General features: G+C 39.0%; 1 protein-coding gene across 1 annotated transcript; it reads left to right on the forward strand.

The window, feature by feature from the left end:
• Positions 1-973: 973 nt before the first annotated feature.
• On the forward strand, positions 974-17930 carry LOC134677854 (serine protease 27-like). Its single transcript, XM_063536274.1, has 6 exons — positions 974-1249; positions 10536-10643; positions 12684-12804; positions 14353-14505; positions 16135-16263; positions 17725-17930. The coding sequence occupies exons 1-6, from the start codon at positions 974-976 to the stop codon at positions 17928-17930; spliced, it is 993 nt and encodes a 330-aa protein (XP_063392344.1).
• The last annotated feature ends 8713 nt before the right edge of the window (positions 17931-26643 follow it).

The raw sequence follows: 26643 nt of genomic DNA on the forward strand, positions 1-26643 counted from the left end.
TTTATAATTACTGTAGTTCAGACGTATGCACAAGTTTTTAGGGTTCCGTAGCCAAATGGCAAAAAACGGAACCCTTATGGATTCGTCATGTCTGTCCGTCTGTCAGACAGACAGTCTGTCTGTCCGTGTATGTCACAGCCACTTTTTTCCGAAACTATAAGAACTATACTGTTGAAATTTGGTAAGTAGATGTATTCGGTGAACTGTATTAAGATATTCACACAAAAATAGAAAAAAAAACAATAAATTTTGGGGGTTCCCCATACTTAGAACTGAAACTCAAATTTTTTTTTCATCAAACCCATACGTGTGGGGTATCTATGGATATATAGCTCTTCAAAAATGATATTGAGGTTTCTAACATATTTTTTTTTCTAAACTGAATAGTTTGCGCGAGAGACACTTCCAAAGTGGTAAAATGTGTGTAACTTCTAAAATACGAGAATGATAAAACTAAAAAAAATATATGATGTACATTACCATGCAAACTTCCACCGAAAATTGGTTTGAACGAGATCTAGTAAGTAGTTTTTTTTAATACGTCATAAATCGTAAACCACAATTTTATTATGTCACTTGCTGCTACGGAACCCTTCATGGGCGAGTCCGACTCGCACTTGGCCGCTTTTTTAACCTATTTTCTTTATCTAACTCAAAAGTTCAATGTTTACATCCACTTTCCAACTCTTACTTTATTTATCCAATGACACGACACAGATAAAAAGAAATCGGATTCCTTTTTCAGAACCATCGTTTCAAATTAGATCGTTAGCGTTGACAATAGTTTTTTTTAAATCACACAATGGCCGCACCAGTGACACAGATCTGTAAAAAAAGCTATAGAGTTTGATTAAATCATCCTTCATTCCGAATTTGAAAGTCGCGAGGCGCGCACGTTCGAAAATAAGAATGTAAACATCTCCAAAGCGCGCCAAAACTTTACTTTTAAATTAAAAAATTTTAAACAGTGAAAATGTTGCCAGTAGTATTTTTTTTAATTTACGCTAGTATTTCGAATGCGGATTATTTTTCGAATAGTGTTAATCACATGGAGTTTTATAAGAATAGGACGCGGCCTTCGAAGGCGTTTTCTAGTTTTTCCAATAGTTATTTTAATCAGAATTTGTTGCAAAGGCCTAGTAAGGTGAATAAGGTGCAGTGTGGTACTAGGACTGTAGATTTTAATCCCAGAAGAATGGCGAAAATTGTTGGTGGTACTGAAACGCCGTATGGAGCTTTTCCTTGGCAGGTAAGAATGACATAATGCAATGGAACGCACAAAGTATTAGACCAAAGTTAGTATCGTTTGAAAATCTACTTATTCTGGAGAAGATCCATATAGCGGCACTTAGTGAAACATGGTTAGATTCCGACTGTTATTTTCGCATTAGTAATTATAATATATATAGGGCGGACAGATCGGATGGATATGGTGGTGTTGCAATCCTTACGCATAAATCGATTAAGTCTGAGCATTGTCGTGTTCAACACCCTAATCCTGGTGTAGAAGTTGTTTACGTTAAAGTGTTTAATTGTGATCAAATTAAAAACGTGATTTCAGTTTACTGTCCGTCTTCTGTAGTGACTCAGCAGAGTGATTGGGATTTTATTTTTTCAATCGTGCAACATAACGTGATTATCATGGGTGACTTTAATGGCCATCACACCAACTGGTCATATAAAACGGATACTCGCGGCACTCAAATATATGATTCTCTTGTGGACTGTAATTTAGTTTCTCTTAATGATCACAGCCACACAAGAGTGCGCCTAGTGAATGGAATGTTACAGGAGTCGTCTCCAGATATTTCTATAGTATCTACTGATCTTTATTTTGCATTTAATTGGAACGTTATGAAAGAATCACTAGGAAGCGATCACCTAATTATAAAGATTTCTACATATTTAAATTCTTGTGTTAACTCTGCTGTACCAAAGAGAAACTATAAAGAGGCTCAATGGAATGAGTACAGAATGTATTTAGAAAATAAGTTTGCTGATTTGTCTTTGCCTGAAGCTCCTCAAGAATCATATAATTGTTTTTTAAGTATTATAAATAAAGCTGCTGATCTTTTCATACCATATATTAAAATTAACAATAATCCAGCAAAAAAATTCCAACCAAAACCATACTGGAACCAGGATTTATCCAAAGCCGTTGCCGAAAGACGTTTAGCTCTCTCATTGTTCAGACGAAATCCTACACCACAAAATCTTGAGGAACTTCAGGCTAAGATAAGAGACACTCAGAGACTTATTAGAACGCGTAGAAATGAAAGTTGGCAACAATTTTGCAACTCCATAAGCGAGTCCTCATCAGCCTCTGAAGTTTGGTCTCGGATGAAATGGGTAAAGGGCTATAGGTCTTCTCGGCCTCATGTTAGTGCAGAAAAAGCTCATAATCTTCTTTGTTCTCTCACGCCAGATTATGTAACACCGCCGACGCCAGTGATTGAGTCGGGTGGCACGGTTATAGACGAACCATTTACATTACATGAACTAGATTCTTGCATTAAACCAAAGGATACTGCTCCGGGTCTTGATGGGATAGCTTTTTCTATGATTAAAAATCTTCCTGAGAAAGGAAAACTCTTACTATTATCATTGTACAATAATTTCTACTCCATAGGTTTTGTCCCTACTCAATGGAGAGAAATTAGTGTAGTCCCGATACCTAAACCCGGAAGAGACCCCTCCTCTGACTCTGCTCTTCGACCAATCTCTTTAATTTCATGTGTGTGTAAAATATTTCATTCTATGATAAATAGGAGGGTGGAATGGTTCATAGAAAAAAGATGTATGTTTGCCGAAGAAACTGTTGGTTTTAGAAAGTGTCGATCATCTTTGGATAATTTAAGTAGCTTAGTTAGTCGGATTCAGACCGGATTTTCAAAAAATATGATCACTTTGGGGTGTTTCATAGATATTGAGAATGCATATAATAATGTAAGTGTTCCCATTTTAATTGAAATACTTGACAGGCTACGAGTCGGACATCATATTTGTCGATATCTATGGAATTTCTTAAAGGAAAGATACCTCACAATACAAACTGATGCATCTATGTTAAGAAGATCAACTGGTCGCGGGTTGGCTCAGGGAGATCCTACTTCGCCATTGCTTTTTAATGTTTATACTTTGCATATTCAAAAATCAATTTCAAATGTTTACTTTTCACAGTATGCAGATGATTATATTTTATATGTTACAAAGAAATCTATAGAGGAGGCCGAGGATGTATTACAAAAGTCCCTTAATATTTTTAACAAATGTCTGAATAATCTCGGTCTTGAAATATCTATATCTAAAACTAAGTTATGTGTATTTAAAAAAGGTATTAATTGAAAACCTGTAAGCATCAAAATTAATGATAAAAAATAGAGTTAGTCGAGTGTGTTAAGTATCTAGGAATGTGGTTGGATCGATCTCTTAGGTGGGAAAAACATATTAACGAATTAGCTCAAAAGATTCAGAAATATTCCAATGTTTTAAAAGTTCTAGTTGGACCGGGATGGGGTGTCCATCCAAAACATCTCCGAAGATTATACTTTGCTGTAATTCGTAGTCGAATAGATTATGCGTCTTTTCTTTACGACGATAGTTGCGATTCTCATTTGTACAAACTCGATAAAATTCAAAATCAGTCATTGAGGACTATCGGCGGTTTTATTAAGTCTACTCCTATACACGCAATGGAATGCGAATTGTGTGTACAGCCGTTGTACATTCGTCGCATCTATTTGGCATCCAAGTTTTGGCTAAAATCTAGATCTTTTGAAGATAACACAACTATCAAACTCTTAGATGGATTAAATAATGACTTACAAGTTCGAGACACTTTGCGAAATAAAAAACCTCTTCTTCTTAGCATTCATAATATGTATAAGTTAACAACTACATATGTATTCCAGTAAGGTATTAGAAATGTTTACTTTGGACCAATGGGTAAATCATATAGATATTTCTATATCTATTAAGTTAAACATTACTTCTATTAACAAATCTAAGCGCGAGTATGACACAATTTCCCTAAGAACTTTTGTTAACAATTTTTTACGTACCAATTACTCTGGATTTTATTGCATATATACCGACGGTTCTAAGGAAAAAAACTCATTAGGTGCTGCGATTTATGACCCTCAATCGAAAGTATCGGTTAAATTACATATAAAATATGATATGTCAATAATGCACGCCGAGTTGGTTGCCATTGCTGAGGCCTTATACTACATTCAATCCCTAGATTGCAATCATATAGTCATTCTGTCAGATTCTAAAAGTGCTCTGCAGCATATTGCTCGGTGTACCACGAAAAATCGATGTCTCCCGGTTGCCTATTCCATTTTAAATATCATTGATAAATTACAATCGCAAGATAAGACCATAATTCTGCAATGGATTCCATCTCATGTAGGTATAGCCGGTAATGAAGTAGTGGATTCCATAGCCAGGCTGGCTTGTCATGGTGGAGTAGAATGTAATACCTTGCCTTTTTATACGGATTGTATAATTTTAGCCAAACAGAGAACCTATACTTTATGGAAAGAATACTTTGATAAGAGATCAACAGAGAAGGGTATTTGGTACAAGACGATCCAACCTCATCCTTTAATGACACCGTGGATTGATTGTTTGCTTAATAGACGTGACATTGTATTGATGATGAGACTACGTTCTGGACATATCCCATTGAATAAATTCGGTTATTTAATGAAGAAAGTTCCTTCTCCTAATTGTGATGAATGTGATGTATTAGAAGACGTGTACCATGTTATAATGGAATGTGTCCGGAATGAAGCTGCTCGGATACAACTGGCTTTTTCAAGCCATAATAATATGTTTGATGTTGGGGGCTGCAATAGCGTCCTGGCTGCTCCTCTGTCGGACGCCGCCATGGCGCTATTGCAGCTTGTGCGAAAAGCTTTAGTATGTAGAATAAGTTAGTTGTAAGAATATATTAATTTGTGGTTTTTTATGGAGCGACATGTTCACCTCGGTGACAAGCTCTAAAAATAAAGAGAGAAAAAAAAAAAAAAAAAAGAATGACATAATGTTGATTTAAGAGGAAAGGCGTACTTTTTTTTTTAATGGCATCGCGCTCCTGGCGCATTCAGCCAAATGAGTAAAACGGGGAAACAAAGGCGTACTTCTTCATTCAAAGTAAGTAAGTAGTAAGTTAGTCCTTATTTTTACATTATGGAAAATATTTTTACATTGGTAATTATACTTGGTCAAGTAGATCTTGTCAGTAGAAAAAGGCGGCTTTGAAAAATGTAGGCGCAAAGGGATATCGTCTCATAGAAAATTTTAATTTCGCGCCTTTTCTATAGGCAAGATTTGCTTGATCAGGATTAGCTAATAGGAACTTTTAGGAATTATTAGTAACTTTTACTATGGGACCAACCCCGAAATCGCGAAAAAAAAAATTAAACTTTCTATGGAAAATGAAAAAGCCAAATTTTTTTCGGGATATCGTGGTTGGTCCCAAAGTAAAAGTTGCTCAGTATAATCCCAAAACCTCCCTGGCAACGGGAATGCACTTATTTTTAACCGACTTCCAAATCTCAAAGAAGGAGGTTATCAATTCGGTTGTAAGTTTTTTTTATTTGGACAACGTGTGGTGTGGCCTGTAATATGAGCAAAAAATTGAACTGTAGGCTGTACTCCTCATACTGACCAACATTTGTTCAGCGAATTTTAAAAATAACTTATGGTTTGATTTTTTATACACTTTAAAGTTTATTCTAAGACGCAATGTAAGTATCGCAAATTTTGTTATGTTTAAGAAGTGACAAGCAACGTCAATCACAATGATATGGCGTGGCGATGGCGTCCATTGAAGATAATATTTATTTTGTATGAAAAATAGAGAGTCTAAATACTTCATAAATTTTAAAAGTTGTTGAACAAAAGTGTCACCATTTGAGGAGTACTCGTACAATCTATGTTTTAAGTATTTGTTCGTGTTACAGGCCACACCCGGGTATACATACAAAGTATCCAATTTGCGTAACCACAAACAAATAATTAAGCACAACAAAAACAATTACATAATTGTTATGGCAACACGCAAAGCACACGGATTTAACAAAAGAGTGCTAAAATTAGCAATACAAAGTTAGCTTTGCGTGCAAGAAAATATTACAATGCACAATTTTATTCATTATTATTGTGATATTTTGACACTATTACATAATACACCGTGTTTTTTTTTGATTTCCGTTAATTTCAGGGGTGCATTTCTGAGCTTAAATCAAGTAACTTTCTCAAAGACACCGATATTCTAATTAACTCCATTTCGGAGATAATCAATTTATTTTTTTCGTGCGTGTACACTTGCCTAAGGGCCGTTTACATATTGATTAGTGTTTAGAATGAGTTCATGCATTTGCTACTAAACTTAAGTACAATCTCGGTCGATCGATGTTCGAAATGACATTGATATGTCACAGATTTCAATTGTTTGGTTGAGTTAAATGTAATGCCCGTGTTACAACAACGCTATATGCTACATTTAATTACTTTTTAAACTTAATTTTATTTTCAAAAAATCGAAAAAAAATTTTTTTTTTTTAAATTAACTATGTCATTTAGTACTCTTAAACGTACTTAACCATACCCCGAAGTTAACGGAATTCAATAAAAACACGGTGTATATTTGGAAAATCATAAATACCCTATTCAAATTAAGGAAGGATGAAAGTAGGGCTAATTGCAATCGGAGAAAATGCCAAACCAATATGTCAGTACAAAAGACGCGAAAATTATAATCGGCGCCTTGTTGGCGCTTGAAATTTGCAACTCTACGGGCCCCCCCACATCTGGCGTCTTTCGAGCGTCGGCGTCTACAATTCTATGGCCGCTGCTCGACGCAACGTCGACGCTACTGCGCAGCGACGTCATTTTCCATAGCGCTGACCAGACGCCGACAGACGCCGACGCTCGAAAGACGCCAGATGTGGGGGGGCCCTACCACAGAATAAATAATAGTACTACTGTACACAAGGGCCCAACCTTTTCTGTTCTCTTTCACGACGCAGCAACTAGTATCATTTCTCTCTCCTCGCTCTTTTAAAATGCCGTTTGTCAAAAAAGGACAACCATACTGCTGACAAGGTGGACTTCAAATCAAGTGTTGCCTTTCTTGATGCGCCCAGGCTGTGTATGTTTGCGTAAAAGCGTATATGTGTGCTCTTTTAGGGATGTGAAAAGTCGATTTTAATCATGTTATATATCGATAAACGCTACACAGCGGAACGAAAAAGCGATTAATTGAAGCTTCAATATCTTCGTTAAACATAAACATAATTGAAATGCTAATGGATAATGAATATATTATAATATAATAATATAATTCAATTATTGCGGAACACCTATTTTAGGAGGTATTTATGTATTTTAATTAAATATCTGAACTTTCCCTTGGTTCCCTGCTGGGGCGTGACTATAAAATTGTGATCTGATAACCACAATAAAGAATAAAAGCGTTTTTGGTCATTTTAGGTATCGTTAAGCCTTTGAAGTAAAATTAAAATTGCAAGAAATGTCATAGTTTATCGATATGACTTTATCGACATGGCTACAGCAACGTGGGCCTCATTGTTAATCGTACACTAAACAAAAGTGGCAACAGTGACAGCTCGCTGAGACACCGTCTATATATATAGGTATTATGTCTATGACTGTACAGGACACTTCCTACAAAACCGAAGTTTGACATGACACATGACATAAATGGACGTCAAGTGGTGCCAACCCTAATAATTGCTCGGAGCAATGCTGAGCCGAATGGAGCCGAGTTTGCCCGAAGTCAGGAGTGTCTCCCCACTGACACTACCAACAAATTGGCTTTCAGGGTTTACGCTACAATTCCTCTATAATATTATGTATAGTTATTAATAATTATACTTGATTTTTCATACGTTAATACCACAAAAAGGACACCTTAGGGCCCCCCCACATCTGGCGTCTTTCGAGCGTCGGCGTCTGTCGGCGTCGGTCCAGCGCTATGGAAAATGACGTCGCTGCGCAGTTGCGTCGACGCCGCGTCGACGTTACGTCGACGTCGGCCATAGAATTGTAGACGCCGACGCTCGAAAGACGCCAGATGTGGGGGGGCCCTTATTGTTTTTTGTACAATTATTGAACACATTCATTGGCACATAATCATGAACGATAGCCTTTCAGTTGGCCGCATAAATAAGTTTGTGCACTTTGTACCATCGTCCGCACTGTCAACTGACAAGTCACAACCTTAGTACATTAACATAAGGTCCATTATTGGTTAACTCAGTTTTCAAAGTAATTAGGCGGCCATCTTTTGTTTCGTTCAGTAATTGTTCAGTTTGTTCAGCGCGCTTTCACTTTTCCCGCCATAATTGTTTTTTAGGGTTCCGTACCCAAAGGTAAAACGGGACCCTATTACTAAGACTCTGCTGTCCGTCCGTCCGTCCGTCCGCCTGTCCGTCTGTCACCAGGCTGTATCTCACGAACCGTGATAGCTAGACAGTTGAAATTTTCACAGACGATGTATTTCTGTGGTCGCTATAACAACAAATACTAAAAACACGTTTTGTGATTTTTTTCTTTTTAGGTAGGTGCAACAGATATTCGGTATTCGGTCGAATAGTAGGCAACATTCGGCCGAATACCGAATATTCGGCAAAGTGGCCGAATAGGCCGAATACCGAATAGTTGCCGAATATTCGTGGCATCTTTACTTTAAAGTGATTTTTTTTATAGTAATAAGTAAAAAATCAAACAGGACAAAAAAGGGATATCCTTTCATTGCACCGTGTCCATGGTCACCCTTCTGGACATCCGAACTGGTTGTTACGTAAGGCGTGTAATGCCGTAAGTGGCCGTAACCCAGATATCGCAAGTTCGCGGTTAGGGTACCGCTTGGAGTAAAAGTATAAGTGTAAAATAATAATTTTCTTGTATTTTGTATTTTTTGGTCTAAAATAGTCGCTGATGTTATATGTGACGTTCTACGGAAAAAGGTACCTTAGGGCGGTCGACGCTTACGTCACGTAGCATCCCGATAGTATTTGAGCGTCGTTATTAAAGGGGCCCACTGATTAACAGTCCGCCAGACGGTATCGGCCTGTCAGTTGTTCGGAACTGTCAAAATTTTGTTCTAACTGACAGACCGATACCGTCCGGTGGCCGGTTAATCAGTGGGCCCCTTAATAGCGTAAACTAGTGCCAACCGCCATGAGGCACCTTTACCCGTGGAACGACACATATCGATAAGGGCGTATAACGTATTAAAAGTACACGATCGCAGGAAGCTTTATAACTTGTAGTAATAATATTAGTTTTATTTAGTTAAAAAAATGCACTGAAGGGAGAAAATTAAATTAGAATGAGTAGGTACTTAACTTAAGTATGCCTGGGGAAACTACTGGACGGATTTTCATGCGGTTTTCACCTATCAATAGAGTGATTCTTGTGGAAGGTTTGTGTATAATTTGTTAACCCGTGCGAAGCCGGGGCGGGTCGCTAGTATTAAATAAAGAAACAACAGTGTCATTAATCAAAACTAAGGAAGGTGAAGATATTTCTTAAAGTTTAAAATAACCTACGGAACCAAATATGTATTTTTAGGGTTCCGTACCCAAAGGGTAAAACGGGACCCTATTACTAAGACTCTGCTGTCCGTCCGTCCGTCCGTCCGTCTGTCACCAGGCTGTATCTCACGAACCGTGATAGCTAGACAGTTGAAATTTTCACAGATGATGTATTTCTGTTGCCGCTATAACAACAAATACTAAAAACAGAATAAAATGAAGATTTAAGTGGGGCTCCCGTACAACAAACGTGAATTTTGACCGAAGTTAAGCAACGTCGGGCGGGGTCAGTACTTGGATGGGTGACCGTTTTTTTCTTTGCCTTTTTTGCATTATGGTACGGAACCCTTCGTGCGCGAGTCCAACTCGCACTTGCCCGGTTTTTTTAAATGGCTTCCGAAAAATGGCTACCGAAAAGATAAAGGATATTAAATTCTTATACTTACAGTTATAATATAACTTATAATGTGCGCGTTCAATCCAACGGTTCCATTTTATAATTTCGGCGATCGGTTATTTTGTATAATTTTATGAGTACAGGTTAAACAGAACACGCCCTATACAGGGTGCTAATGTAATAAAATAGGCAATTTTTACATAAGTAGGAATATATACTTACTCGTTTCGTCGAAAGAATTTTTGCCCAAGCTGAAACAGATACCTTCGCTAACGCTTGGTCGGTCACAGTATACTATGACTGTGACACACTTGTTTCAACGTTTTTCTATATTTACATTTTATTAAAAGCATAACAGTATTAACAAAAGAAATAAACTAAACATTAAAATTAAAACTAAACTTATTGATTAACAGCCCGCCGGACGGTATCGGTCTGTCAGTTGTTCGGAACTGTCAAAATTTTGTTCGAACTTCTAACTGACAGGCCGATACCGTCCGGCGGACTGTTAATCAGTGGGCCCCTTTAGTAGGTAACAACTACATACGTTTGTCTTTTTTTTTCAGGTGGAAATCCAGATGCTTGACACAGAGAAGCTGACATTCGAGCACCAGTGCGGCGGCGCGGTCATCGCCGAGCGGCTGGTGCTCAGCGCAGCGCACTGCTTCGACAAAGTATCTATTCATTTATTATTTTATTTTATTGAAGTGAAAACTTCTTTAGAGGCGCTGTACACTTTTTGTGACGGGGAAAAAATGTTAAACTCGCGAGAGCGTAGGACGGACACGTGACCTATTTCACATCGGTGACAAACGGGAATATGGCCCGCCCGATGGTAAGCGGTAACCGTAGCCCATGGACGCCTGTGACGTCAGTAACAGTCATAGTTTACAATTGTCGCACCTGTCACCGTGGTGAAATTGGGGCCAGGTCTATACTTCGTTTTTTTTAGCATTAGAAAGAACTTGCAAGATGGTAAGCCATCTTGACATGTCTTTTAATTGAAAAACACTTTTAAAAATCAAAAACTATTACTTATGAAAGCAGAAGAATATAAATGATCGTTTTAGATTCATAATTGTTACATATTTGCCGTGACATATTTTTAAAACGTGTTTTTCAATTAAAAGACACATCAAGATTGTTTACTTTTTCTCTAATGCTAAAAAAAACGAACTATACAGCCCGTTGAAGCTGTAAAAAAAATCAAATTCCTAAGTTGACGTAAAAAAAAGATACGGACGTTTATGCCGATAAACGCATATTTCGACACTCTCAAGGGAATCACAATTTATAGGGTACTTCCCGTTGACCTAGTACTATGAAAACCGGGCAAGTGCGAGTCGGACTCGCGCACGAAGGGTTCCGTACCATAATGCAAAAAAAAGCAAAAAAAAAACGGTCACCCATCCAAGTACTGACCACTCCCGACGTTGCTTAACTTTGGTCAAAAATCACGTTTGTTGTATGGGAGCCCCATTTAAATCTTTATTTTATTCTGTTTTTAGTATTTGTTGTTATAGCGGCAACAGAAATACATCATCTGTGAAAATTTCAACTGTCTAGCTATCACGGTTCGTGAGATACAGCCTGGTGACAGACGGACGGACGGACGGACGGACGGACGGACGGACGGACGGACAGCGAAGTCTTAGTAATAGGGTCCCGTTTTACCCTTTGGGTACGGAACCCTAAAAATTGGCAAGTAAAGGATGACTCATGCCATAGAGAAATATAGTAAGACAAGAGTGCTTTAAGTACTCCATACATCAGTTTTCATACCAAAACAATTTGTATTTTCATAGTAGACATCTAGAGCGGAATTATCAGTACTTTAAGTAGCAGTAGTAGTACTGTCAAATGACAAAAGATGTAGCACCGACCGGAAAGTCATAGCCTAAGCGCGCACCACGATTTTAGTTTTTGCGACACGATTTTAGAATCGCGCTGTAATATATCGCAGAAATTTCACTGCGCGCACTGCGACGAAAAAGTCGACGATTTGTTCATTCTCAACATGGATTTCGTACCAGTCGTTTGTCATGAAACGTTGTCTTTAATATGTGATCGCTGTATGACTTTGAGTATTTATAACACAAAGGTGATCTCCTATTTCCATAATTAAATGGTCAACATCTAGCGTCTTCAGCAGCAGGTTCCGACATGTTGACGCTTGGAGAGCGAAATGCCGACTGAGGTCCGGGTGCGATTTTATTATCACAGTGCGCGCGGGGCCATACAACTCCGTATGCTGCAATTCACTTTGCGACAATCGCGTCGCGAGCAGTCGCGGAAAAATGTGACAAATCACAATTTTAAAATCGCTGCGATTTTTTTGTCGCATATGCGCGCACTGCCATATAAACTCATACGTTACATTTCTGCGACTAAATTATCGCGCGACAATAAATCGTGGTGCGCGCTTAGCCTTATGTTGTTGAGCTGCTCAACTCAACTTGAGCATTAGACTTTCCGGTCGGTGCTACATCTATTGCCTTACTATATTTCTCTATGCTCAATGCTAGACCGGGCCGTTCATATTCATATTCATATTTTTATTGATAAAGATAATTAATTACTGTCTGACTGTTCTAGCGAATCATCCTTAATTAGGTAAAAAATGTTTCTCTTCCATAACTTTACATCTTGCATACCTTTTTCTGGACTACCCCAGTACACAGGATATCTCGTAAATGTGTCTTAAACATTTCCAGCATCCGTTGCAAGTGGAACGCATCCGTCTGGTGATGGGGGAACACCGTCTGAACATCCAGGACAAGCATGAGCATCGGTTCCTCGTGGAGAAGGTGGTTCCACACCCTGAGTTCAGAAAAAGTGAGTACACCCTCTTCAGACTCAGATCCGCCTAGACCAGCGGTCGGCAACCTTTTAGCAGCCAAGGGCCACATAGCAGTCAACGAAGTGGTCGCGGGCCGCACTTTGTTAATATTTATGACTTTATCAGACATTGTCATTTGTCAATATTACATACAAAATAGCCAGGGAGGCTCTCGGGCCGCAAGTGAGAGGTTCGCGGGCCGCATGCGGCCCGCGGGCCGCTGGTTGCCGACCGCTGGCCTAGACTATCTAAAGGGGCCCACAGATTACCATTTCGGCGGATGTTATCAGTTTGTCAGTTGTTCGGAACTGTCACCGTTTGCGTTTAACTGACAGGGTGATATCGTCCGGCGAACTGGCAATCTGTGGGCCCCTTAGAAAGTTTTCACATTGTCCGGTCCGATATCGGATGTCGAAGGAAGTAAAATGTAAGAAATATGTGTGTCTCTGTATTTATTTATACATTTAATAAATCATTGTTACTAAAAAACGATAGACAACAGAGAAAGGCGGACTTAATGCCAATGGCACTCGCCTGCAGCTGTTTTTGAAATAGGCGCCTTCCGACATCCGATATCGGAAAGGCGCTTCCGATAAATTCAGCCATGTCGGACCGATAATATTTGTTTGTGTGCGTATATGTGTAGGCATAATGTTTATTGTAGTGTGCGTGACCGGTAAAGACGGCGCTAATTAAGTACAAAACTACCTCCTATTAATTATAAATAAAATTGTTAGAATTTAAAAAAAAAGCTTATTTTCTTCCTATTGTACGTACAGTCGCCATCAGATATATCGGAGCGGCCAAGGTGTTCACAATATCTGAACACGCACTCTGACGCCTTGACAATAGAGGCGTGTTCAGATATTTGTGAGCACCTTGGCCGCTCCGATATATCTGATGGCGACTGTACAAAGTTTCAGAGCAATTTAGCAAGTCGTTTTGAAATGGGAGCCAAGCCACAGAATAAATAATAGTACTAGGTAAAGAAGACTCACTCTCTAACAAAACGCGTCTGTTACGATCAGCCGGCCTAGCCAAGGTTACAATCGCTATCGCTTCGACAACGAAAAGCATTATAAGCTTCTATATAAGTGCGACAGTGACAGTTGCGTTTCGATCGCTACGGAGCGTAAGCGATCGGCATCTTGGCTACGCGGCCAGGACAGATATGGCCGCTAGGTGGCGACAGCGCCACGCGCGGTTCATGGCTAGCCACCAAAATTGGTGTGGAACGAATGTACTTGTAGCTGCCTGTAGCAAAGTGACGAAATCGCGGAGTGAGCCACGCCTGGCCAAGCTATATTCGTAATATGAGAACCGAGCTTTCTCACTCTTAGGGCCCCCCCACATCTGGCGTCTTTCGAGCGTCGGCGTCTACAATTCTATGGCCGACGTCGACGCAACGTCGACGCAGCGTCGACGCAAATGCGCAGCGACGTCATTTTTCATAGCGCTGGACCGACGCTGACAGACGCCGACGCTCGAAAGACGCCAGATGTGGGGGGGCCCTTAATAATATTTATTTTTGATTTCTTTTCTAGACGGACCCCATAGCAACGACATAGCCCTAATCCTAGTAGCCCGGTCCAACCACGTGCAATTCAACTCCCACGTCCGACCCATATGTCTGCCAGACGCAGGAGCGGAGAGTACGGGGAGATGGTGTGCTGTAACGGGCTGGGGGTACCAGACAGGTGCGTTTTTGTTGCGTTTTTTCTGCGTTTTTAATAATATATAAGATTAAGACACCAGAAGAGTAATAAGTCTTGCTGCATGCGTTTAACACTAGGCCATTAGAAATAGAGCGATAAAGCGTTTAGAATTGATCATAGTCTAATGAAACATGGTCTTCTCTTCCCAGAGTGAGACAAGCCTACATCACAATAACATGGCTCTATATATAGCGCTATCGCATATTATCATATAGCGCTGTCGCATGATGACGTAGGCTTGTGCCAGTCACGTGACCACAAAAAGACGGGAAGAGAGTACCAGGCGGAGTGTATTAGGTATTATACCATGGAATCGATAATCAGGAGGTGTAGACGCATGCAAGGATTAGGAAATTAAGGGCAATATAGCATTTTTCATGTAGTGTTTGCTGCGATTTGCATTCATTGCGTTTTGTTTTCAAACAAAGATTTTAGAGCGATGTAACATATTGATGCGTTTTTCGTGCATTTTAACTTTTAGTGTATATAGTAGTGTACCCTATGATGGGCGTGGAACCAGTAATGGGACAAAAAACCACAAATCCTGTAAAATAAGTGTCTAAAAGTAGTTTATAAATACTGCCTGTATATTATCATAAATAAGAGTCCTAGAGCTGTTTCAGTTTAAATTTTTATTAAATTTGGTTGTTTTTTAAGAAATTGGCGTCAACCCAAAAGTTGTCGTGTCACTGAAAAAAAATACCACTACGAATTCTTAACAACTTCGCTAAGAGAGGTGAGTTAATTTATTAAATTTTAATTAATTAATACTTGATGAAAACTAGAATGTGTTTTGTTAATTGCATTTACCATGAGATAAGGTATACAACATACTATGTTGTGACTCCACAGATGTAAAAAAATAGTGGTATTTGACCCAATCCCATTATAGGAGCTGTAAAACTGCATACCTCCTATAATGGGACAATTTACATAATGATGCTTGCCATGCCATCATTTCATGTTTAAACAATACAGAAGTAAAATGTAGTTACGAAATATGTCAACCAGGAGGTATGCTCGGACTTCGGATAAATTAATATCGTTTTTTAGTGTGGGTCAAATCTTGGTAGCCGAGTTTGAGCCACTTTCCCGTTTTCCGATTGAGTTGAAATTTTGTATTCGTAATTAAATATGCAAATCGGATGATAATGCAATATTATGATAACATGGACCAGATCTGATGACCTATTTCAATATTTTATACTGATAGAGCAGTGTCCATTACTGGGGGGCCCATTACTGGAGCTTTGGTGTCCATGACTGGAGAAAAATAGCATAGTTTTAATTTGTTAAGTATGTGGAAACTCATTGCAGTATCTTTGATACAACACGCCTGAAACATGAAAGACGGGTAGGACTTTCATCTTTCAATACGCTAAGCGGTAGACCATTCACATGTATTAGGGAAATATAACAAATACTCCAAATTCCCTCTTAAATGTCCCATGACTGGTGCTGTTACTATACAGATATATTATATAATTAGTTTAAGACCGTATTAGGTACCTAGAAACCGACGTCGATTGTTTTTGTGTTGTTTAAATTAAAACATTTATTTTTTCTTTAATCTACCATGCAATCTAAAACACACCTTATTTCCATCGCCAGAGAGCACAGAAAGCTTCGCTCCCGTGCTGCGCGCCGCCGCCGTCCCGGTTTTGGACTTGGCCACGTGTAGAAAAGACCAGATCCTCGGTGGGAGGCAGCAGGCGATTCTGGACTCTATGATATGCGCAGGTAAGTATCATTTAGGATGGCTACGTAAGTGTGTTAGATATATTTGAAATTATAAGCTCAGATGCCTCCTAGCCATTCCTAGCCTATAGTTCGTTTTTTTAGCATTAGAAATAAGGTAAACAATCTTGATGTGCCTTTTAATTGAAAAACACATTTTAAAAATAAGTTACGGCAAATATGTAACAATTATGAATCTAATACGATCATTTATATTCTTCTGCTTTCATAAGTACAATAGTTTTTGATTTTTAAAAAAGCGTTTTTCAATCAAAAGACATGTCAAGATCGCTTACCTTCTTGCAAGTTCTTTCTAATGCTAAAAAAAACGAACTATAGTCGGTACTTTAGACAGAAAAACGCCATCTAGTATATTAGTAAGGAACTAAAGGTACCGGCGAGAATAGTTATTAAGCGAGTTCAAAACTGACTATGAAGATTACACTCTGTATCTACTTAATTTTCTTTGTCGGTACTGACTGCTAACGAAGCATTTATTGGTATAAGTATATAGTATAGTACTCTAAGTATACTATAGTAATGTACTTAAGTACAAGAATAAAATAAATTACCTTGCAGACCTCGCATCTGAATATATTTGGTGATGATATTTTGAGTTGTATTCACCAGTACTAGAGTTCACTTTTATTAGCGATTTCATCAAGATGTAGCTTTATTGAATTATATTTGAGTGATATAAAGTTAGAATGTAACTGTGGGATCCTCGTATTTCAGCCCGTACAAGATTATAACATTGAGCTTTATTGTTTAATATAAAAGTCCAGTTTTAAATAATTGACCTGATTATGATACGTTATGACTAAAGTTCTTTGGTGAATAACATTGTCCGTGACACATGACGTCAGTGTTACGTTACGCGTTACGCTGAATCGAATTTATCATTTTTTCCCCACTTCAAAAAGTGCTCAGCGCCGCTAAAGAATTTCTCACTTTAAAAAAATAGTTATTTGTACAACAAGAGATCAAAGTTTAATATTTCTTCGAGTGCTTATTTTGAGTCCCGTGCAAGCGAAAGACTCTATAATAGATTCACGAGCGTATCGAGTGAATCTAATTTAGAATCTTGAGCGTAGTAAGGGATTCAAAAGCGCACGAGACGTAAATAACTTTGGTCTCGTGTAGTACACAAATTTTTTCACCCTAAGCAGTGAGAACATACCTAGAGGGACAGAGATAATAGAACCCAAGTATATCGAACTTGTATTAGACCCCGCATGTTGAAATGACATTTGACTATAAAAGTCACTTGAATGACATTTTGTCTCACTCAGTGAGCAAAATGCGATATTGCTCACTGATACTGTCTCACTAAGTGAGCAAAATGCGATTTTGCTCACTGGGTGATACAAAATGACTCAGTGAGCAAAATCGCATTTTGCTCACTGTTTTTAAGAAGCAAAGTACCCTTGTTCGAGCTGCTGAGGTGAAAAACCCTTTTTCCAGGCATACTCTCAGGAGGCGTGGACGCGTGCAAGGGCGACTCAGGGGGTCCGCTGGCCTGCACCCACGGGGGTCGCTGGCAGCTGCACGGGGTCGTGTCCTGGGGCTCCGGGTGCGGCAGGCGAGCCAGGCCGGGGGTCTACACGAGGGTCGCTGCCTACGTGGACTGGATTACGAAGACTGCGAGTGCTTTGGGACATCGGTTGTAGGGCTTACTCTCAGGGGGCGTGGACGCGTGCAAGGGCGACTCAGGGGGTCCGCTGGCCTGCACCCACGGGGGGCGCTGGCAGCTGCACGGGGTCGTGTCCTGGGGCTCCGGGTGCGGCCGGCGAGCCCGACCTGGGGTCTACACGAGGGTCGCTGCCTACGTGGACTGGATTACTAGGACTGCGAGCGCTTTGGGACATCGGTTATAGATATCGCTTTATTTTATACCATTTATTCCGGGTGTGGCCTGTAACATGAGCAAATAATTAAAATATAGATTGAACTCCTCAAACGGTAACACTTTTGTTCAACAACTTTTAAAAATTATGAAGTATTTAGACTCCCTATTTTTCATACAAAATAAATATTATCTTCAATGGACGCCATCGCCACGCCATATCATTGTGATTAACGTTGCTCACGCCTTAAACATAACAAAATTCGCAATACATTGTGTCTTAGAATAAACTTTAAAGTGTATTAAAAATCAAACCACAAGTCATTTTTAAAAGTCGCTGAACAAATGTTGTTTAGTGTGAGGAGTACAGCCTACAATTAATTTTTTTGCTCATATTACAGGCCACACCCGGTATAGCTCTAAGGGTGTCACATGCTTGTGGCCTTTTAACCCGTGGAGTACCCTAGTATCACACATGTGATACTAACTCAATTTGGGTCGTAGTGACAGTATCAGACATGTGTTACTACAGATCAATAAGGATCAATTGTATGATGGGCGTTTGACGGGTCAAAGGATGACTCACGTTAGACCGGCCCGTGTCCGGGCCGGAGCTTCCGGCGTATCGTTTTCTATAGAAAGCATCACGTGATCGCCTGTCATGTTATAGAAAAGTAAGCGCTCGAAGCTCCGGCCCGGTCTAACGTGAGTCATCTTTAAAGTCTGTACACTCCTTTTTGTGTTTATGCCACCTTTTCACTGATTCGGGAGCAGTAGTGCTATCTCTGTCACTCTTAACTACATATCTCTCTTTCTTCCTAAATAAAAATCGGCATATAATGCTTTTAACTAGCATTTGTTTTTCTAGTTTGACTGAACAAAGAAATACCCAGCTTTTATTCTAGAAACGCCTGCTAAAATTATAAGAGCAATGTTGTTGTTGTGTAACTAAACTACGAGGGTCGCACTGAAATATTCGGGAATGGGACACTTAGAAATAACATAATAGAATGAGGCATATAATTTATAAAAATGTAACTCTTTATAAAACTTTTAAGGTATATTCCATTTGGTTGTCATTTATATTTAAAAATTACTGACAATTTGAAAATTGTATGTCGAACATTATTTGAATTTTTGGCCAAGTGATTTTTCGGATCACATTTTTAAACGGTTTTCAATATGCCCTCAGCGAACAAATAAAAGTTACAATGGGCTTCTGTTATTTTTTTATGAACTAGAGTTCATCGTACGCTCGTTTGCAGTTAAAATTATATATGAAAGTCGCTTTCATTTTATCCCATGGGTGATCTTAAAGAAGCATGTCATTCCAAAGCGACGTCAAAATTTAAAATCGCATTTGTGTTGTTAATTAAAAAGACTGCCAAAAAAGTTGCATATCGGCAGATTTCGACATTCCTAAATATTCATATGACAACAGTAAAAAAATCTTTTATATATAGATATATGTAAAAAAAACTTCAATTCCGTTGGCTACTTTACGAATTTCATACAAAACCACTAAGGCCCCAAAATCGCCATACAAAAAGGACTTTGGGATTATGAGCCGTGTGCATTACAGAATGATTACTTTCAAAAGAAAATTTATATGCGTGGTCAGTTTGAGTTTAAGTATGCATTAAAATAAAGATTGACTGTCTAGATGCGACAGTTTTCTCTATTCCCGACATTTTCAGTGCAACCCTCGTACTTAAAGGTTGAACCTCAAAAAGTAGGCGCTAAATGTTCTGCCTAGCCATACTTACCGATGAACCGATTTAGATGTAATTTGGTACTTACTCTGTTGGCTCAGCGACCCATAATGAGACTTGTAATATGAAGATAAATGGAGATAGTTTGAGTCCCGGATAAATACATAAATAAAAAAAAAAAAAAAATAAAAAATTAGGATAAAATAAATACATAGGACCATACTTATTCAAGGATACAATCCCTTAAATTAAAGGGATGAAAAGGGGGCCGAAATTTACTAGGGCAAATGTGTCTCTACCGACCTTCTCTAAAAGTGACATTCCATTTCCAACTGCAGCTGCAATACTGTTTATTTTACTATGGAAACGCGTCGCTGTCATTGTCAATTTCCATAGTAAAATAAACAGTATTGCAGCTGCAGCTGGAAATGGAATGTCACTCTAAGGGTAGTAGGTATGTGTAAACATATTTCTTTAATTATGTTACAGTACATCTGGAGCTCCATTACGACACCCTGTGCTATAATAAGCACATTAACTACGAAAATTTAAAGGGCCATATGTACCTACTGTAAAATCATAAAATGCACGAATAGGTAATTGGCAATTCCCTTAGGTAGTGTTTTAAAACTCGTTGCGAATTTCCTATTTTTCGCACTTGTATCTTAAATAACTATAATGTACCTTCTACTGTTTGTATGAGTGTACGACCGGTCTGGCCTAGTGGGTAGTGACCCTTCCTGTGAAGCCGGTGGTCCTGGGTTCGAATCCCAGTAAGGGCATTTATTTGTGCGATGACACAGATATTTGTTCCTGCGTCATGGTTGTTTTCTATGTATTTATGTATATTATATATATCGTTGTCTGAGTACCCACAACACAAGCCTTCTTGAGCTTACTGTGGGACTTAGTCAATCTGTGTAAGAATGTCCTATAATATTTATTTATTATTTAAAAACACTGTAAAAGTATCACATCGTCGACGTCATAACACATAACAGTTCATAACAGCAAATGACAGTTAGTGACAGAGGTCTAAGGTCAGAACAGACTGTTAAAACTGTCAAGTGTAAATTATACTCTCAGTCAAGAGTTCCGTATTCTTCGTCCACCGGCCGATATTTTATTTCGACCGCTCGATTTCGTATATTTCGGTCAATAATATTTCCAATTCTCCACGCATTAAAATTCTACTAAATTTTGGTAGTTTTATTTTTAATCGATTAATAGATACTTATATTTACATACAAGATATAAGACAGTAAAAATAGGCCCTTGAGGCATTGTACCAAGGGGTCATCCATTAATTACGTCACACGAATTTCTAGGTTTTTTGACCCCTCCCCCCCTCCTTGTCACACTTGGTCACATTTGGCAAACCCCTCCCCCCTAGTGTGACGTCACATTTTTTCTACGAAATCGCCAAATTGAATTAAGTAAGTACCTAAGTATTATTAATATTTTATCAAAATATTTTTGACGATATAAATATTAGTAATTTTATAACCCAACTGCTTAGGAAAGAAAATTAAACGAACAAAAACGGTAATCGTTTTAAAAACTTGTTATTTAAATGTACAGCGAATAAAATAATTTAAATAAATTTTCGGTTACTGATGAAGTTAAAGTGACGTCACAAAGTTTGTGTCTCTCCCCTCCCCCATGTCACAATATGTCACATTTTCTTGACCCCTCCCTCCCCCTTAACGTGTGATGTAATTGATGGATGACCCCCAAGGATGCTGGCGGCATTTCATTTACCTAACTTGGTTATGTAATAGTTACTTTTTATTAAAAAGCGTTTTCAATAAAAATACACGTCAAGATCGTATAGTCTTTTCTAATGCTTAAAAAAAATCGGCAAGTGCGAGTCGGACTCGCGCACGAAGGGTTCCGTACATAACTTAATGCAAAAAACGGCAAAAAAACGGTCACCCATCCAAGTACTGACCCCGCCCGACGTTGCTTAACTTCGGTCAAAAATCACGTTTGTTGTATGGGAGCCCCACTTAAATCTTTATTTTATTCTGTTTTTAGTATTTGTTGTTATAGCGGCAACAGAAATACATCATCTGTGAAAATTTCAACTGTCTAGCTATCACGGTTCCTGAGATACAGCCTGGTGACAGACGGACGGACAGCGAAGTCTTAGTAATAAGGGTCCCGGTTTACCCTTTGGGAACGGAACCCTAAAACGGGGTATAAAGATAAACACAAAGTTGTTTATAAGGAAATATTTAATATATAACAAATAGCTACAACAATTAGATAAGCACAAAACGTGCAAATACACGTGCCTATGTACTTATATAAAAACGTATTTGACACTTTGAACCCACTTTGTATGGACGAGTTATGTTAATTTTTGACATGGCTTAAAACGTGATAAGTTGACGACATATACAGGGTGGAAAGGCACGACGATCCTTTCCGCAAAAGGCGGATTGTTTAGCCTAAGCTCTACATTTTCTCCATAGAAACTATGTTAATATGGGCAACCGTTTCTAAATTATGGCCTTTTAAACATCCATGCAAAAAACTACTTTGTTCTAACCCTAACAGGTATACGACAGGAAATTGTACTAATTTGTTGCCATCCAACTATTCTTAGGTCTGCTTACAACACGGTAAGAATCGTTGCAGGATTTTCGCTGTCTTAGTGGTTCCACTTGTTCAATACTTGAATGAAGTAGTTATGTTATTCCTTAATATTAATAATACTAACCACAACATTGTTTACAACGACAGTTTAAATTGTGACATTGACAACCACTCAAAAGCACGCAATCGTCTTATAAATATCTCTGGTTTCCTTGACTGATAAAAAGGTTTGTTTCTTAACACGTTTCACAAAATTATTTCCGAATAATTGGAAACTATCTAAAATAATAAAAAAATACAAGTAGGTTGTGTCTGATAGACCAAATGAATTTGCAAAAATGAAATATCTACTAAGAATACATCAAGAATAAATAGGTACTTCTTAAATACCTAACTAACAAACCTTCTTGCGTGGCAGAAAATAGACAAGACGTCTGATGTTTGAAATTAAATTGTCATTCTTGTCCTCGGTGCATGGTGCTCAAAGCCTTATAGGGAAAATACTAGGTCCTTCTATTGGATCTATGGAGGCCGCGCACTGCTCCGAGGCCAAGAACGTCTGGTCTATAACCTGTCCCAACACAGACCTGCCTGAAAACCCCTGCTCGCAGAGGCAGTGGGACGAGCCGCTCTGTCAACTAGTACGGAAAAACCTTTTAGATACGTCACCTAGTTCGATAGACCGAGCTCGTCTCCTTGCGACTGCAGAGTGGGAGTCAGGTCTGTGGCTGCAGGCGCTACCCTCTCCAAACATTGGGACTTTTCTCGACAACACTACCTTCCGCCTAGCAGCTAGCTTACGTTTAGGGGCATCTACCAATCAGCCACATCGCTGTCAATGTGGCACCACGGTGGACATTCTTGGCCACCATGGCCTCTCATGTGTTCGAAGCGCTGGCAGGATCCCCCGCCATGCCAGCATAAATGATGTCCTCCGTCGGGCTCTTGTTAGTGCCAAAGTACCTGCAGTCCTCGAGCCCAGCGGTCTGGCCAGGGATGACGGCAAGAGGCCCGACGGAATGACACTGGTGCCTTGGAGCATGGGTCGGCCGCTAGTTTGGGACGCTACCTGCGTTGATACCCTGGCACCGTCCCATGTTCCAAGCACCAAGGATTCTGCTGGCGCTGCGGCTTCCTCAGCCGAAAGCCTCAAGCGCCGCAAATATGCCGCTCTGGGAAGCAGCTACATATTTGCGGCGTTTGGTGTCGAAACTTTGGGGCCGTGGGGGCCAAGTGCGCGTCGACTGTACAAAGACTTGTCGGCGCGCTTAATAGAGGCTTCTGGTGACCAGAGGGCTGGCCACTATTTCGCCCAGCGTATTAGCATCGCTATACAGCGGGGAAATACGGCCAGCCTTCTGGGCACCTTGCCCGTTGACGGCGATCTGGGGCAAATTTTTTACCTATAGTTTTTGTAAGTTTTATTATGTTTGTTAATTTATTTCTTTGTTTCTATCAATAAAGACGTTTCTAATTGTCATTGAACTTTACTTATCTAATGTCATATTCTTCAAATAAAAATACCGTTGTTAGATGCTCGTGGTTATTTAAATTTGTGGGACTGTGTAATAGATATGGTGTACCAAACGGAATGTGAAACTGCGGACGAAATGAGACATTAAAGGCTAATTGCTGCTTTTGACAATCTGCGGAGGAAAAATGACGAAGAGCTATCGCATGGGCAATGTGCGCGGGCTCGGGTGCAGGCTGCGGCGTACATTATAAGACACGGAGGTACATTTGAAAACCGTATGTGAAGAGAAGATAGTGTTAAATATTGGCAAAAAGTAATTATCTAAGGAAGTAATAAAATTGTTTGTAATATTTTTGCATTCATTTGATTTATTTGTCATTTATGCGTCATTCATACATCATTGCGATTCTGTCAACGATCGGAAAAAAGCGTAAAGTCCCGAGCTTTCCCGACGGAGATCCTGAACCTAGCCGTCATGGGCACATGCTATAGGGTTATCACCACAGTTAAAAAGTAGAAAATTTGGTATTTTTATTTTTTACTCAATTACCAATCTGCTCTGTATCACTTAAACGACCTAATACTTCCGGGAAGGATCGTCGTGCCTTTCCACCCTGTATAATATGATTGTTTAATCATTCTTCTTTCCCCTGCCCTTATCCCACGTCATGTGGGGTCGGCACAACATATTTTTCTCTTCCATTTTCCTCTGTCTTTTGTGTCCTCAGCACTCACTCCTTTCTTCCTCATATCCTCTTTCACACAATCCATCCATCGTTTTTAGGGTTCCGTACCCAAAGGGTAAAACGGGACCCTATTACTAAGAGCCAACAGGAGTGGTCATTTCTCCATACAAACGTAGTCCTCGTTTTCCTCCGTGGTTTTTGAAGCTAGAGCAATGATTTTTTCAACACAGATTAATATTGTCAATATCTGTGTCGGACCGTTTTGCTTTTTTTGATATTTTTGTTTTTTAAGGCGCTAGAGCCCTTCAAAAATGGCCAAAATGGCCTAATTGACTATGCCGCAATGAGAGGCGTGGTATTCAAAACTGATATCAATTAGCCAAAAAAGCAAAACGGTCCGACACAGATAATTTCATAATCATTTAGATTTTCAAATTTGGTTACGATTGGTTAAGTTTTGGAGGAGGAAAAAGAGGAGTACGAAACCTCGATTTTTGTCATTTTTACGCAGGATTTTTCGCCTCAGCTGCAGTTGTCCCTATCGCACTAATTTTAGGGGCGGAGTCAAGTTTCTAAATACGTACACAGCCAGAAAAGTGATGGGCAATAGTCGACATTTAATGTCGATAATCTAGTGATGTAAGAAGTTATCGATAAACCGTCTTGTGTGAAAATATCTAGATCCTCCTAAGACACAAGGGGTTTTGCGTTGAGAGGGAACACATTTTTGTAGTTACATAGGTACAATCTATTTTGAACTTTTTGATTCTAATATTTCAAATTAGAAATCAAAATCAAAAATATTTTATTGCATGGTTATGGGTTTACAAAATTTTTAGGTACAGTCACGCTCCGTAATTGTCGAGCAATTTAAAGTCCTAGCTAGGGAATGCAATCTCGCACCAAGATTGGCGATTCGAGATCTCGCACGAAAAATCCGAATCGAGATTGGGTGTTTCGAGATCTCGACAGTCAGATTTTCGGGATCGAGATTAATATCTCGACGAGATCGAATTTGACAAAGTAACTAAAAAGGTGTTATTTTAATCAATAATCTCTAAGAATTCCATAGATATAGACATCGTAAAATCGGGCGTATCGAGATATTCCTAGGAATATAATGAAACGCCGACATTTCATGATCTGCCTAGCGAACACCAGCCATTTTGCGCAAACCTCAAAATGTGATATTCTGATATTCCTATAGTCTATAGGCAAATTAAACAAAAGTCGTCTCCTTCACGATTTTCGTCGACATCTCTTCTAAATACCTAAAACTGGTATGGACGTGTTCCTCGTGGTCTCCAGAATATGAATAAACCGGTTTTTATTTTATGGAGGGGGGGGGGGGGGGCGTGTCGAAAAAAAGTAAGGAAAAAGTGGGCGGCCGACCAGCATTGATATTTGTTCACGTCTTTAGTCCTATGGGACCGATCGGTTCGTGTGAGATGTCGTTTAAAAGAGTATTAAACGTGCAATTATTGTTTTATAATAACCGTAGTCATGACTGTAGTCATTTACAAAATATTTAAAATATATGATTTTTTACCGTGCATGGATGGCATAAGTACTGACAAAACATGCGTCTAACTCAATAAATTATAACTTTACCGCAATTAATGTTAATATAAAATATACGAAAAATTTCATTAGCTTTCCAAAAACATAAGTTTTATTGATGTATGATATTATACATAAAACAAAGTAATGATGAATTTTGTTCCGTCACGTAAATGGCGGGCGACCGACCTCAACTGATCATTATTTCTCGGGTTCTATTTTACTGATCAATTGGTGATGCATACCATTAGAAAGAATATTAAACATACTATAATTGGTTTCTAATAACCGTAGTCATAACTGTAGTCATTTACAAAATCATTGAAAATATGTATATGATTTCTCGATCAATTATTTTACAATGCGCCCGCTAGGAATATCAAAGAATGCATTGCTCTGATGGATCTGCCGTCTCTTTCATAAGGAAGATCGTGATATGCCTGGGTTAATATTAGATCAGGAAATGGTGGCGTTTCATGATACGCCAAGGATTACGATTTTACG

Source organism: Cydia fagiglandana, chromosome 27 (genome assembly GCF_963556715.1).
Source record: "Cydia fagiglandana chromosome 27, ilCydFagi1.1, whole genome shotgun sequence".
Lineage (NCBI taxonomy): Eukaryota > Metazoa > Arthropoda > Insecta > Lepidoptera > Tortricidae > Cydia > Cydia fagiglandana.

Bases quoted from the DNA above. Each gene is read 5' to 3' on its own strand.
- LOC134677854 (XM_063536274.1), top strand. From the start codon at position 974: ATGTTGCCAGTAGTATTTTTTTTAATTTACGCTAGTATTTCGAATGCG. The intron at 10,644-12,683 runs GTATCTATTCAT...AAACATTTCCAG, and splicing joins CAGCGCACTGCTTCGACAAA to CATCCGTTGCAAGTGGAACG. The intron at 16,264-17,724 runs GTAAGTATCATT...CCCTTTTTCCAG, and splicing joins GGACTCTATGATATGCGCAG to GCATACTCTCAGGAGGCGTG.